This window comes from Mesocricetus auratus, unplaced genomic scaffold (assembly GCF_017639785.1).
Source record: "Mesocricetus auratus isolate SY011 unplaced genomic scaffold, BCM_Maur_2.0 Super-Scaffold_100010, whole genome shotgun sequence".
In the NCBI taxonomy this organism is placed as follows: Eukaryota; Metazoa; Chordata; class Mammalia; order Rodentia; family Cricetidae; genus Mesocricetus; species Mesocricetus auratus.
In genome coordinates this window covers 36,965,605-36,981,086 of record NW_024429194.1, presented here as the reverse complement: position 1 = coordinate 36,981,086, position 15,482 = coordinate 36,965,605, and the positions used below count along the sequence as shown (strand labels likewise).

The following is a 15,482-nucleotide window of genomic DNA, read 5'->3' as shown; positions in this document are numbered from 1 at the left end:
TTGTTTAAATTACCAACCCCGCCCCCACAAACTTTCAAATAGGTAATCTTGACTGATAATGAGTCTGGACTTAGCTTCACCCTTGAACTACCTAATGTTTTCCATTCTTAATTTTTCTGCAATGAAATAAGACATTTGTACTTTGACAATGTAGCTGATTGGCTAAATGAAGGTTTTTCATTTACACTGACATTAGAAAAGGTACTGACCTACAGACTACGTTTTTTTTTTTTTTTTTTTTTTTTTTTAGTTCCAGATGAAAGAGGTAAGGAAGGAATTTGGTTCATTTTAGTACAGACAGACACTCTAATACTAACGGGACGGCACTTACTTCCAAAGAGTTCATTGCTTTTGTAAAGCTTTTCAGCCACCATCTCCATCTCCTCCACAGTGTCTGCTGCCTGGATGCGGTCATACAGTACACAGGAAGAAATGTTCACTGTCAGGGAAGACAGCGTGTTCAGTTGATCAATGATGTCAATGTTGTTCTCTAGTTTCAGTCTAAGAACATCTAAAGAAGCAAAGGGGGTGACGGTTATCATCTTTATTCCAAAAGTAATAAAACAAATACTGATTATTTTTAGCAAATGGTACCCATTAAACTAAATTATAACAATAAGGTGGTAGTAGAATTGTCTTTGAAAAATACCTACTATTCTACATGCCAGTTCTACAGAAATTCCTTTAGGAGAATGTTAAGTTAGTTACAAATACAGTCAACCCAGGCTCAAAGAGATGTAAGATAATGCAGAAGTATACTCTGCTACAATTTAAATAACAAAGGACTAAGGATGAATACATCCTTAAAATTACGCATGTAGTGGCTGAGGAGATGGTTCAATAGGCAAAGCACTTAGCAGGCAAGCAGAGGAACCCTGAGTTTGGATGCTCAGCAGCCATGTAAAAGCCAAGCATGACAATGCTCATATTGACAAGGGTTGGGGTGGAAGCAGAAACAGAAAAATCCCTGAAGCCTGCTGGCCAGTCAGTTTAGCTTAATTGGCAAGTTTCATGTTCAGTGAGAGACCCCGTCTCAAAAAAGAAAAAAAAGGATGGAGAGGAGAGAGAGAGAGAGCTATTTTCGTTCTCCATATGCATACACATGAACATGTTACATGTATACTGCACACACCGAATAGATAAATATGTCATGTAGGTAATAAACCACAAGCTAGCTATGATTGTTTTAAATAAGCTAAACAAAAATGTTTCCTTTGGACAAAAAAATGTTTAAGAATTTTAAACAAAGAAAGTCTATGCAGAGTATAAGCTGGACAACAGAAGGACTGGAGAGGTGGCTCAGCTGTTAAAAGTACTTGCAAACCAGAGTTCAGCTTCCAGATCCACATCAGGTAGTTCACAGTCACCAGCCACTACAGCTCCAGGGGGTCTGACACCCTCTGGGTGTGGGTGCCTGTACATACCCTCACAAAGGTGTACATATATCCAAATAACTTAAAACAAAGCAAAATCTTGAAAGCAAAAGTCACAATACAGAAACATTTAAGAAACCTTAAGATAAAGCCAAGTGGTAGTGGCATATGCCTTTTATTCCAGCACTCGGGAGGCAGAGGCAGAGGCACAGGGTCTCTGTGAATTTGAGACCAGGCTGATCTACAACGGCTAGTTCCAGGATAGGTTCCAAAGCTACACAGAGAAACTCTGCCTCAAAAAACAAACAAAAAAGAAAAGAAAAGAAACCCGAAGGTATATATTATATACTTTGAATTTTCTTATATTATCAATAGACAAGTTAAGGGCACAGCTCAGTGGCACAGTACTTTCCTCGAATGCACGAGGTGTGCGATGTGATTCCTGGTACCACCAGGGTAAACAAAATAAAAGGTCTTACGTGACTCATCCCCATAAATGTCTAAATTAACCTAGACAAAATGATCAGGATTTCATTTTAAGTAATTACTTCAGAAGAAAGACAATTTAATTGTTCTTCAGTTGGAAGACTCCTTGTGAGGAAAGCAGCAGGGACCAAGGGTAAATATGAAATCACAAGTTAACAAATCATTTACCAATTAAGTTTTTATTAACTTGCTCATCATGAGGACTGAGCTGTGACTATCATAAATCCTTCTGAACAGGTTCCTTACCTTATCCAAAGTAAGTCCTTGTTCCTTGCAAAGGGCAACTCCCTAAATACATTTCTCAGTACATTTTAAAGTTAAAACCTTTACTTCATGTAGAGTTTGGTGAGGGAGAGCTACATGTTGAACGCTGAGGCCTTCAGCTGATACTGGGAGTCAACATAACAAGGAAGGAGCCTCTAGACATGTTTGTACATGACTCAAGGAAATGCTTTGGAGAGGCAGCGACACCCCTAGGGTCTAACTGTGTCATCTCTTACAGATGTAATTACAATACAAGCATCATTGACAAACATATATATGTATATGCACATGTATATATATATATGTATGTACGTGTGTGTGTGTGTGTGTGTGTGTGTGTGTGCGTAATCAATTTTGAGCATCAAACTCAGGCCTTCAAATGTGCTAGGCTCACTATTGTACTTACTTTATTCTAGTTTTAAATTCTAAGCCTCATCTCCTATTTTAAAAGTTAGGGGTGATAAAATTTATTTAACAACTTTATAGTTTATCCCCGATATTTTTATCAAATGGTGACTTACCATTTACTTTTGGAAAATAAATCCCCTAATACCTTTCTTTAACCAAATGGGTTTGAGTATCATCAAATGCATGCAATTATACATCAGATGGCTACATACAAATATAGACATAATTCCTCCCCACTGCCTTACTATCTAAGTCATTTGTATCCCCGAAGTGCTGGGGAGGAGGAGGGTATTTGCTCTGCTGCTGCCAATTCTGATGCTCTCAATCCCTTCCTCATCCTTGTGGTTGCATAGCAACAGTGAATCAGACACAGCCTGAATTAGATGTCTTGCATCCTTTAGGTTGAAGGTGGGGACTTGGCAGAGAGAATATGTAAGTTCAGACAGCTGCCTTTGATTCTCTGCAGCTTGTTCCTTTTAAATGACCCTGAGTGGAAGACCTGACCTTGAATACTGATTTAGGCTTATTTTCTTTTGAGTCTCTACATTTGCCTTTGTTAACTCTATAGCCTTTTCCAGTTGCATCCTGGTGATACTGAGGCCAGCAGAGATCAAATGTTAAATGCTGCCAGATGTCATCTCCCCTTCCCATGCTTCTGAGGACTGACTTCTCATTGAGTTATCATGGAAGGGAAAAAACTAAAATGTGCAGTCTTACTTCTGCCTTCCTACGATTAAAATAAAAGTTGCATTTACACTATGTACCTTGCTGTAAAATCATTGAAACTAACCATGATTAGGAAGTATTCACATATCATTATCCCTAAGTAACAGAAAGCATGGGAAGACATGGTCTCACTTTTCTTCCAATAACTCATAAAATACTAAATACAGAAGAAAGGGGAAGTTCTCTCATGGGCACAGGGCACTGGGTTTCTTCCCCCAATTCTGAAGTGCAGACTGAATGAATCTATACTACGTGACAGTGACTCACCAAGGTCATCAATTTGCTTCAGGAGTTCAACAGCATCGAGTCCCACAGAGAACTTCACAAAAACTTGCACAAAGGGGTTCCTTAGAGTATTCTAGAAATTAATAATAAGAACCAATTTCAATATGAGAAGAAAACATGTTTAATCATTATCACTCTAAACACAACCTTGGAACAATGAAGCAGTCACCACTGGGTGTTATTAAGGTATCTGCTTGTGGGCTCACACACAATGATTTGAAAGAATGAGCAGTTGTCTTCCACACAAATTACTCAGATTTCTAAAAGTGTCCTGAGGGGACCATAATTATTTTTAACATCAGAGAATAATATTCGATTGAATAGAATTTTTCTCAGCACTAATAAATTCCTTTCTTTTAAGCATACATTATAAATAATATGGTTCAGGATGTATTTTATTTTCCCCAGATAAATAAAAGCAACCGCTGACATTCACAAGTTCTTCATGCCATTTGACCTCACAACTGTTCGGTATTCTAGATACTCATCCCCAGCTGTGAAGTGTCCCCTTCCTGGCTCCAAGTTGTCTTTCTACGAAGTGGGGGGCAAATGGCTCATCAGAAATGTCAGTGTCCACTATTACAATACCATTCTGTATTGAACAATAACAACTGTATAGCTATGGGAAAACATCCATAAAACCAGCATCTAATCCACTGAAACACTGATAATTTATAATATAGTTTGTTCAAAATATTAAGGCTTCTATTGTTATTTTCCAATCTAAGAGACATAGCTATTACCCTGTAGTCATCATTAGCTCTTTTCACTGTAAGCTAGACACTACTATGCAGATTTTTACCACACCTCAAAGTAAGTACTACTATTACCATCTTCCCTGTATCTTTTGAATGTGTGTGTGTGTGTGTGTGTGTGTGTGTGTGTACGCATGCACACACGCCAATGATTGAGCCCAGAGTCTCAGTACTATAGAGCAAGCACTGTACCACAATGCCATATCATCTGCTAATGCTTCAAATGTCAAACTCCATGTGCATTTACAAAATTTAATTCTTCCTCAAGAATTGAGAATAGCAATTTACACTTTTCTGGAATAAAGATGCTTCAGTTAGCTGATATTCTCACTGTAAAGATGGCCATGGAGATTCTAATAAATTCTGCCCTTTAGAACTATAATGGACAACTCATGTCCTTTGGTAATTCAGCACTTTAGCCAACAAAAATTTCCCTAATAAAATAATGTGTATGGACTATTCTTTCCTTCTTCATAGATAAAGTTTTTTAAGGAGAAAAGAGCAATCTTCCACTTGGGAGAATACATAGGGCAATAAAATTCTATTCAAGAAACTTTGCTATCCGAGACGCACTAGAAAAGAGCCGCTACAAGTGAGCATGCTCTAAGTTAGAATAGTTAAAACGAACAGTACATTGTAGGGAAGGTGTTCTATGGAAAATGCCCCTCATTTTATAGTTCTTAAACATATTGATGATTTTCATATTTATTTTCTAATTCATGCTATAAATGTAACTAACTATGCACTGACTTTTAGTCAAAACAAATTGAAGAAAGCAGCTTCCAGGTACAATTTTCCTGAAAACTTATACAAAACAAGTCATTCATTCTGGATTTGATTTACTCAGCATGGTGATAAAGACAGGAGATATATATGTGTGTGTTATATAATATATACATATACATATATACATACATCATATATACACATATACATAGTAGCCCAAGAATATTTGTGAACTACATTGGTTTTATTGGGGTCATCTCTTTTCAATGCAAATTACTATCTCAGGAGGACCACAATTACTATTCTTTTCTCCAGCTCATAACAGGCTAGCTCTGCTGCTTGCTTTAGTCGTCAAAAGTTCTGTTGCGATTGGACCATTTTCCTACACCATTTTCAGAAAAAAACCTGCATCTTTTTTACAAGAATCATGAATCATACTTTTCAAATGGATGTGCACAGAGCTGTGATGTCAAACCTGTAACTATCCGGCATGTGCATCAGGAAGGGCAGAGTGAGGACTGAATATGGAAGGCACCAATTTATTACAACTTTTTCTCCTAGGTGTGCTCTTTGCTTCTTTACATGGGCTTTACAGTTCCCTCCATGACAACACCTGTATGCAATCTATGCCACGTGTCTCAGCTAAGGAACTCCTGGCGTTGAATGCTCTCTCGAGCATTAGTATTTTAGAAATTCTAAACCCATTAAATACCAAAGAATAACTTTAAAGAGAACTAGCTTGAGCATGTCAATGTCATATTAACTATAATAATTAAGTAGGTATTATAACACTGGTTGTAGTTACATAGGTGTGTAGGGATTTTCCCCTTTAAGGTAGTAAAGAGACAAAAGGATCTGGGTGAAAGGGAAGAGTTATAAATGTGAGTGAGTAATCTGCTATTCTGTCCAGTCACTGTCTCTGGGGGGGAGGGTTATTCTACTCTATTGAATATGGATACTAAGTTATGATCTTCACATAGTAAAGTTGATTATTGAAGAACAATAATTCCTAGTAAGCTGTCGGGAAGATGACCCAGTACCTGGAGCATTGGAATTGTCTGGTTTAGCAGGTGGAAGGAATTCATGAAGATTGGTGACTTATCCATCCACTCCTGAGATTTTTCTCTTAATTCCGCCAGCTGTCTCAGAGTTACATTGGACTTAACAATAAAGAAACAAGAGAGATCTGGTCAATTAGTATTTTTCATCCATTTCATGCAACTTTGGGGTATATTAAAAACAGCATTATGAAGTAAAGTTGCTTTTAAAAAGCCATTGTCAGACCTTTTATATGTGTTCAAAAGCTTCAAGTGATATATCGTATAAGGATCAAAGTCATTTATAAAAACTCTGGGAAATTTAGGACTTGCTTGATGCCCATCATGAACATATAATCAAAATGGAAGCCTCCCAAGAGTTCTCACGAGTATTCATTTTTACCCACTTTAAACCTCACTTTAAAGAGCACCCCATTTCACAGACATAGGAAGAATATTCTTATTAAATTAAATTTTCTAAGTTAGGAAGCAAAGTAAGGCATGGTCTTGATTCTTGCTCCTAGGAGCAGGTTCCACAGCCTTTTAGGGAACCAATTTAACAAGAGCTATTCAAATAACATACAGTTAACGTCAAGCATGATGATGTACGCCTGCAATCCCAGCACATGGGAGGCTGAGGCAGGAGGATCCTGAACTCTCAAGGATAACATGAGCTACATAGCAAAACCCTACCTCAATAAGATAAAATAAAATAAAATAAAGCAACAAAATATATCCTGAAGTTCTCCAATCCCAGACATTAATCTTACTGGAATAAAATGCCAATTTTTCAAAAGGCATGCATATGTGTTTTGTTGGCCATAGTATTTACATTAGCACAAACCCCAAAATATCCACCAGAGGTAAAATGAATCCCCAGTAACTGAGAATAAAATAAATGCATTTCATGTTATCAAAACATTTATCTAGCATATTTAAAAAGGAAAGAATTTAGCTAGCTCTATTGAGTTGAAGAAACTTTTTTACCATATCAAAATGTGGAGACAAAAGTCAAGCATAAAAGGGGGGATCTACACTCGGACAGTAAGAGTGACATCATTTACACAAAACTCTGCAGTGTATGCACCCCATAAGATGAATAAAGTATTACCCCACAAACATTCAAAGTAACAGTACTCAATGGTGACCTCCTGTTCATTTTACATAGCTTCAAAAATAATGTTAGACTCACACCAACTGCAATTTAATGACCAGGTAACATTAAAGCAGATTTTCTTTTCACTCTCACTGTATAGTTTTTAAAAGAGTGGGTGTATAATTCAAATCTTTAAAGCTATTTTTGAGAGAATGTCTCAATCTCCAAAACCTCCTGCCTCAGCCTCCAAGGCACTGGGGTTACAGGTGTGCTTTGCATGTCTGTCTTCAAGCCAAATGTACCGATGCTGCAATTTCTTTTCAGTGCTGTGCATTGAATTCAGGGTCCTGTACATGTCAGGCAAGGACTCTACGATGAAGCACCATGCCCACCCTTAAACCCAACAGGTCCTGATGATATTGTTTTACTCAACGTGTGTCTTTGATATAAATAAAAAATATCAAACCACACAACCAGTTATGAAGTCAAGAATCTATACTTTAAGAGCAATTTTTATTTGAATGAGTTATACAATCACCCAGTTTTTCAAATGATTTTTATATATACTTTGAACGTTTGACACTAATTGAAAACTTTTCTTTGGTTTTAGTAGATAAATTGAAAAGTCTGAGTGCTGGCTGTATCTAATTTCATTCCCAAGTAACAAGATGGTTTATTTCACCAGGAGCTCCCACTTGTCAAAACCTATACTCCACCCCATTCACACCTATCAAGTGAGAAAGTATTATCAAAAGTTTCCAAAAACCAAGGGCAATGATGATGTCAGAGAAGACATAATCACCTAAAATAAATGTAAAATTGACTACTTTAAAACAAAAACAGTACCCCACATAGAAACACTGAGTTTGATAGTCAGACCTTTTCCATAATGGCCTTTGTAGCTGGATTATATGGTGCATATAAGATCTTTCCCAACAGCATTGGTTTCAAGAAAGCCCAAATCACAGGTCCAGCAGGCATGTTGATGATGTCTTTGTAAAGGGAGAAGCAAAATGGTGCTGAAAGTAAAAAGCAGAGCAAAGTAGCATATCAGCCAACTAATAGCACACTTACTATGCATCAATCCTAATAATTTAGAAGAAAACAAATTTCTAGGTACATTCCAGATCAATTTATGGAGAACTGGTCCAGACCATATAGCCTAAAATTTACGTCTTTGCACTCCTTGTGTTGGTAACAGATATGAGGCATCTGGTACTGAAGTAAGGAAGCAGAGTAACAACTGTGTTTTTAGGTGAGAAATTTGAAACTAACAAGCAAGACCAGAATAAATGGTGGCATTTTGCCAAGAAGAAATACAAAGATTTTCAAACCATATTTCAGACTTGCTTCTAACAGATCCATTTTGCCAGCACTTAATTTTCTAAAAATACATAAAACTCTACTCTTGGGATGGAACCAGTTTCATAAGAGTCATTCATAGCTTTTTTGCTGAATGAATAAAAAGATGAATGAATGAGTCAACCCAATTGTTATACTAAACACACATATATATCACCTGGAAGAGTTCCTCAGATCACATTTTGCATCTCAGAGTTTATAGATCAGGTAAACGGTTTTGATGTACCACTAAACAGTCATGCTCGGCTGCACACGCACACAGCTCTGCCGTGTGCCACATAAACGTGTAATGCTAGAAAGTTACGGGAGAATATTGACCTGAGAAAATTTTTAAAAAAAGATTTTGCTTTATCTACTGGCAAGAATTCATAGTTATGACCCACAGATGCTAACTATAGAGCTGTGCAGGCTAACACCAATGTGACCGGTGATGGACTGCATGTATGATGGAGTCCCATATGGTAACATCCCCTGCTGATGTTATGGCTGACTGTCTAGTTTGTCTATGACCCCACAATGACTGAGTCACTTATTGACACATTTTTCATTGCACATGCATATTATTAAAGTGATCTATGACTGTACACTGTTGCTTGGAGAACCCAATAGCCCCGAGACCTCCAAGTTCAGTGACTTTGAGCAGGTTGTTCAGCATCTTCATGCCTCACTTCCCTTCATTGAGATGCAACAGGGTAGACATTAGCTCATGAGGCTGCCATGATGATCAGGGCACGCAGCAAGGGCTGCATAAGTGTTTTCTATTTTTAATTCTGAGAGAAAATTAATACTTCATTTACCATGAAAATTAGTGACAAAACGTGATGCTCTTGTCATTAAGAATAATTATCATACTTATTTTAAGGTACACTCACTAGCATTTAACGGAATTCCATATTTTGAGGCAATCTCTTCTTTAGTTAACTTATAAGTTAGGAAATCCTTGGTGTGGTTGCCTTTTGGCTTCTGGGAAGAAGGCAGCATGGAGGTCAAGTACTCAGTGGTAATCCCTTGGGAACAGAGCGCTTGGGAGATGGTTCTGAAAGACCCTGCTGGTGTGTTCATTCGGGTGCTTCTGTACATGGCCTGTGAGACAACGTCCAAGAGTTATTAATGTCACCTGAGCTACCTGTGCTCTAGAAGACAACCTAGAAAGAGAAAGTGATAAGGCTCAGAGTTTCCATAATTTCTTTAAAGCATGAATGGCAAACCTAAATACAGAATGAAAAACCTCACTGGTTTAAGCGCCAAACATCGATAAAGTGGGAATTTTCTTCTAGGGAGTTTTTGTCTTCGAGGAGTTTTTGTCTTCGAGGTGCTAGATTGGTAGCTGAATTCATTGTAGCCAATCTTAAATAAAAGTCAGCATGACAAGAAGAATGTCTCAGGAAGAACATTACTGAGTGACTCTTCTACCTGTGTTAATGGAACACTCCTGGGCAGATGCATTTGTTTCAGAGATCTCATTTTGTCTAGCAGGGGATGTGCGCCGGAAGCCAACTGATTGAGAATCGTTTTCAGCTTTATGAAAAGCTCCATCATCCTTTCTACTGGCTTTTGATCTTTCCTTGGGAAAAACACCTAATGGAAAGAGAATGAGAAAGAATGATTTATATGGAGGTACTGGAACTTTATGGTTGGTTGTAAGATTATAAAACAGAATGGCCTCTTTGTGAAATGTTTCTGAAAGTTTACTGAACAGTTAAATGGAGATTTACCACACCAGCCTTTCCATTCCTAGATATTCGCCCAAGCAAAGGGAATCCACACAAAGGCTATTAGTGCGTGAACATCTATAGGGGATCTGCTTACAACAGGCAAGATGGGGGGCAATTCACCTAACAGAATTTATCTTTAAAATGCAATATAACATAGACATACAAAAAATTGCCAATACATGCTACACCATGAACAAAACTTGAAAATACTATACTAAGTGAAAGAAGCCAGATATGCAGACAAGATACTGTGTAATGGATTCAATCTATAAAAAAGGCAAAGTTATAATTTAGTCTGCACAAACCGCAAATGGATACACAATCTCCTAGAAGGAAGATAAAAATGTTACCCTGTAGGAGAGTAGTACACAGTCTTAACTGCTTAGCCATCCTTCCAGTCTCCAAATAAACTATTTCAAAGTCAGAAAGGTAAATACTACCTATTGCACAGTGCCTTGCATACATGCATACTATTACTCTAAGAACAGATAGTGTTCCTAACTACACTACACTACCTAATAAATGTAACAAGTGGATTAATTAAATAATATAAGAATAGAAAGAATATGGAGGTTCTAGGCAGACATGAAAAGATGTGTGAGGACTATGAGGATGAAAAGCTCTTTGGGCTGTCCAAGACCATAAATGTCACCATGGCATACCCACGATTCAGCTGTAGAGCTGACCGTGTGTGCATGTCTCTCTGCTAAGATCTCAGCAGTGAAGATATATGTGTGCCAGGCAGTGCTCTTGGTATTCTAAATGTTTCAGTGAACAAGGAGGCTCTAATGGGATCTACATGCTGGAAACAGAAAATTAATAAATTACTTAATTTATAAATTAAAAAATCAATAAATCAAAAGGCAAAAATTCAATAACATGTGCACAATGATTGGAGCTTAACTAAAAACAGACAGCAAGGAAAGAGGTGGAGCTACAAGGGAACGGTCAGGGTGAACAGCCATCTCTTCAGTTAGTTCCTCCTGTGAACTATGTCTTGAAGCAATACCACACCTCCACATGGTAGCCATGGGCCTAAGGACAGCTTAAGTAGATGATGAGTCCGTATGGGGCCTCTATGCGGATCATGAGGCCCTGGTATAGGATTGGGGACTTTCCTAGAAAAAAGTGGAAACTACTGGAAGCCTGTAAGAAGAGTGGTGGCCTGATGTGACAGGTTCTCAAAGGGTCACTTTGCTGCCAGCTGGGTGTTGAGATGGGATGTGATAGTTCTTTGGGGGCTGTAGCAGGGGCAACAACAAGATGACGTGAGGACTCAGAATAGGGGTAACCGTGACTAACCGTGAAACATTTGTATCCCCTCAGCCACTGGATTTTCTAATTTTTAAGAGGGGGGAAGCAATTCTCTCTGCTGTTAAGAAAATGTACATAATTTTGACCCAAGTATAGACTTTACTGGACAAATGTGTTGAATTTTCCAGTTTGTGCCTTTCTGTTAGTTATGTGTTGAGGGAACTCTTGGAGCATCTGCTCATGACACTGGCTTTGGATTCATTTTGCTCCATGCCAACAATGACCATAAATAATGGTAGTTTCTTACTAAATTGATGAAGGGAATGTAAACATTATCATTTTGAGAACATCACAAAGAATCCTATACACTTCTACATTTAAAAATTCCTTTAAGCCTGTGCTTTTTTTAAATTGCAAGGTTTTATATGTTTCTCAAAATTTTAACCTTTTTTCTAATCTTTATTTTTAATTTTTTATGTATACAGATGTTTTGCCTGTGTGTATGTCTAGTTATCTGTGTGCAGTGCCTGCAGAAGCCAGAAGGCGTCAGACCCCATGGACTAGAATTACAGATGGTCATGAGGTTGCCATGTAGGCGGTGGGAATTGAACCCATGTCCTTTGAAAGGGCAGCTATTGTTCTTAACCACTTAACCATCTCTCCAACCCTTAATTGTTATTTTCATTGCACTAGATTAATGCTTATTCACTACAAGAAATAAAAATGGGGATTTATTTAATGCTATGGAAATAACATATTTTTATCTTTGTTCTTAGATACAAAAACTAAAAATTAATAAAGCTGGGGCTTTAGTTCCCTTATCTTTGTTGGCTCCAAAATAATGTGAAAATTCCAGAAGCTATAGAGATTAATCTTATCCCTTGTGGTACTAAAAAGCATGCGTGGATACATTGTCCTTACAGTAAATGAACGCATTCACCAGTGGCAACTTGCCTTGTATGTAAAATTGTAGATGTCTAAATAGTGCAGAAGGGTGAGTCCGATGAGGTAGGACTGGTGTGATCGCTCTGGAAGGGGCAGCTTGCAGAATTCCTTCATGGCATCTTCCAATTTGGGGTTGGTGGCATTCGCATCACATGAATGCAACCAGAATACACGAGAAATTATCTGTGAGTTGGAGGAAGAAAACCATTTTAGCTGTGAATCATTTGAGTTCACCTCAAGGAAGTCTTTTGTTTGTTCTATGTTCCAAAATATGACAAACTGTCCCCAGGAATGAAATAAATCTTTTAAAGCATCAATCATGATAGTTCCCCTTTATCCATTTTCATGTTTATTTGTGATATGCATGCCTATGTGCATGTATCTTTGTATGTATGTAGGGATACATGGATGCCCAAGCACGTAGGGGCCCAGGGCCCAAGAATGACCCTCCATCCTTCTTCCACCTTGCTCAATAAGGCAAGGTCTCTCAATCAAAACCAGACCTCATTGGCAAATATAGCTATTCTTGCTACTCAGCTTGCTATGAGACTCTCTGGTCTCCATCTTTTGATGCTAGACTTCCAGGAAGGATGTATAGATTCAGGTGGTTCTGACGATTCGAACTCCAGGCCTCAACTTTGCACAACAAATTCTTATTCACTGATACATCCCCTCAATAGTGTAAGGCACCAATTGCTATTAATAAAACTACAGAGATTGGGGAAGGGTCTAGGCCCTGCCCTATATGAAATGACAGACTATGGACACCCCCATGGAGGGCCTCACCCTCCCTGGGGGAATGAGGGGATAACGGGGGGGGGTGGTTGGGGGGAGGGCATGGGAGGAGGGGAGGGAATGGGAGAGGGACCTGGAACTGACTTGTGAAGCAACCTCGTTTCTTATCTAAATTTAAACTGGAAAATAAAATATAAAAAAATAAAAAAATAAAAAAATAAAACTACAGAGAATCTATAGCTCACCGGAAAGCAAAAGGAGTGTGATGGGGAAGAGAGGCAGGTAGGAGTTCATAAAGAAACCCAGAATTGTTCTTGAACAATCAGGTGTAAAATAACAGTAGGAAGGTTTGGAGTCAGTCTGGGTGGAGGGTGGTTTCTTTATGTCTCACACTTACTTTAACCATTTACTCTTCCTTAATTCAAGTTACAATTCATTTTGATAATCACTGAAAGTTATGGTCTTAAATCATAAGTTTCGTGAGGCTATGGAGCAAAGGGGAAATGGAGAGCATAGAGGAGGAGGAGGAGGAAGTGGCAACCCAGAACCACCAACTTACGTGAACTGCAGATCCTACATAGTAGTGCATAACACTGGAGTGGGAGAGGGGAAGGCATGTCAGTGGGAAGGTGCCATCTCTATCGATACCAAATTGAAAAAAGAGGAAAGCCCATGACAATGGCAGTTGCAGAACATTTTCTCCATCCTTAAAAATAGCAGTCAGATTGTGTGCACTCCATTTATACTTTGGTTCACTAAGATGGGCTCCAAAGCCAAGCCCCTGATTAAAAAGGTGACGGCTTTGAATCCAATGATCAGAAGGCAAGATCAAAAGGAAGGGTGAGAGGGTATTACTTCCTAGCAGGGAAGGAAGAAAAGCCAAAGCAAGACAGTTTTAAGTTTTGTATAGGGAACCAGTCACAAGGACACCAGCAACTTTAACGTGTGTCAGAGGGAACTTCCATGAACTTTAGTTTTGGTTAGTAACCGGGCTGTGCTTAGAAATGACACACTCTGTCACATGAGGCCTTAAGCTGTGCAGCTCTTTTGGAAAATTTCTGTGACACTTCCAGACAATGGACTTGGAAGCAGGATGAAAGATGATACATTTTGAGTGGAAAACTGTATTATCTGCTAAGAAGAAAATAACATTATTTATTGTCACAGCAAAAAAGTTTGCTATGACCACAAACTTTTCCATGATTCCACTGATGGCATCTATTGTGTATGCTAAACCTTCCTGGGGCTTTAACAAAGTAGAAGTGATTAGTTTCATTGCAACAAAGAGTGAATGTCTCCATTCTTTGCCCTAACCTGGTTATTGAAGTCTGACCTTTACACCCCTGTAGGATATCAGATGTTATTCTAAAAGTAGATATAATTACTGCAGGTTTAAGAAAGAATTCTGCGGAGAAAAGGAAAGTGGGAAACAAAACAGTGGGGCAAAGGATAAAGAGAAATCAATTAATGGGAAACATAGTAATATTGATTCAGAATTTCTCTTCTAAGGCTGGGACTGTAGCTTAGTGGTAGGTCCAGTCTCCAGTATCACACACACACACACACACACACACACACACACGCACACGCACACGCACACGCACACACATATGAATGCACACACATACACACAGAGAGAGACACACAGACAGAATATCTCTTCAAACTTCACTTGAGATTTATACTTCTCTTACCATTTGTATGGAAAATTGATCCGACTCATATGCAACTTCCCGGTGTCTTATTGATCAGTACTTAAAATACTGTACACTGCATCAACTTCTACAAACTGCCTTTATGTCAAAAGGAACTCTTACCTCGGCTCTGTTGTCTGGGATGGGAATGGCCAGCATCTTCTCGATGCTCGTGCTAGACATCCCTGTTGCCTTCAGTTCTTCTTTCAGCTCTTCAGTGTTTTTAAACATTTCTATTAATTGGCCTGTAAGGAAAACACACACACACACAATTCACACATCAGTTGTCACACCACTCTTTTTAGGTACAGTAACATAACTTCTAGACTAAAATGTACTGAACGTACATGCCTCACTGGAAACAGATGTTGTCTCCCGGGTTTGGCAAGCTTTGTATCTTTGAGATCTATCTCTGTCTGGTTTAGACTTGTTCTTATGATGATGCCATTAACTTGAGTTAACAGATTGCTCTAGGTTATAAATTTTCCTGCAGTGTCTGCAACCCAAGGTTGATCCAAGGAAAATAGAGCTTCCTCATAGACTTTGATCACATAAACCACTAAATAATTATGCCTCCATTTGATTTAAACCATCACATCAATTCAAAATACTTTTTAACCT

General features: G+C 38.4%; 1 protein-coding gene across 2 annotated transcripts in view; it reads right to left on the bottom strand.

Annotated features, from left to right (window-relative positions):
• Window positions 1-15,482, bottom strand: part of Abca12 (ATP binding cassette subfamily A member 12) — a 167,155-nt gene that overhangs the window by 61,554 nt on the left and 90,119 nt on the right. For both annotated transcript variants that reach the window (XM_040753380.1, XM_040753379.1), the window contains 8 exons: window positions 14,985-15,106; window positions 12,442-12,615; window positions 9,932-10,096; window positions 9,391-9,601; window positions 8,036-8,175; window positions 6,064-6,183; window positions 3,525-3,615; window positions 332-511 (listed from right to left, as the gene is read on the bottom strand). In XM_040753380.1, the coding sequence (XP_040609314.1) occupies window positions 332-511; window positions 3,525-3,615; window positions 6,064-6,183; window positions 8,036-8,175; window positions 9,391-9,601; window positions 9,932-10,096; window positions 12,442-12,615; window positions 14,985-15,106 (1,203 nt within the window). The remainder of the gene's footprint in view (window positions 1-331; window positions 512-3,524; window positions 3,616-6,063; window positions 6,184-8,035; window positions 8,176-9,390; window positions 9,602-9,931; window positions 10,097-12,441; window positions 12,616-14,984; window positions 15,107-15,482) is intronic.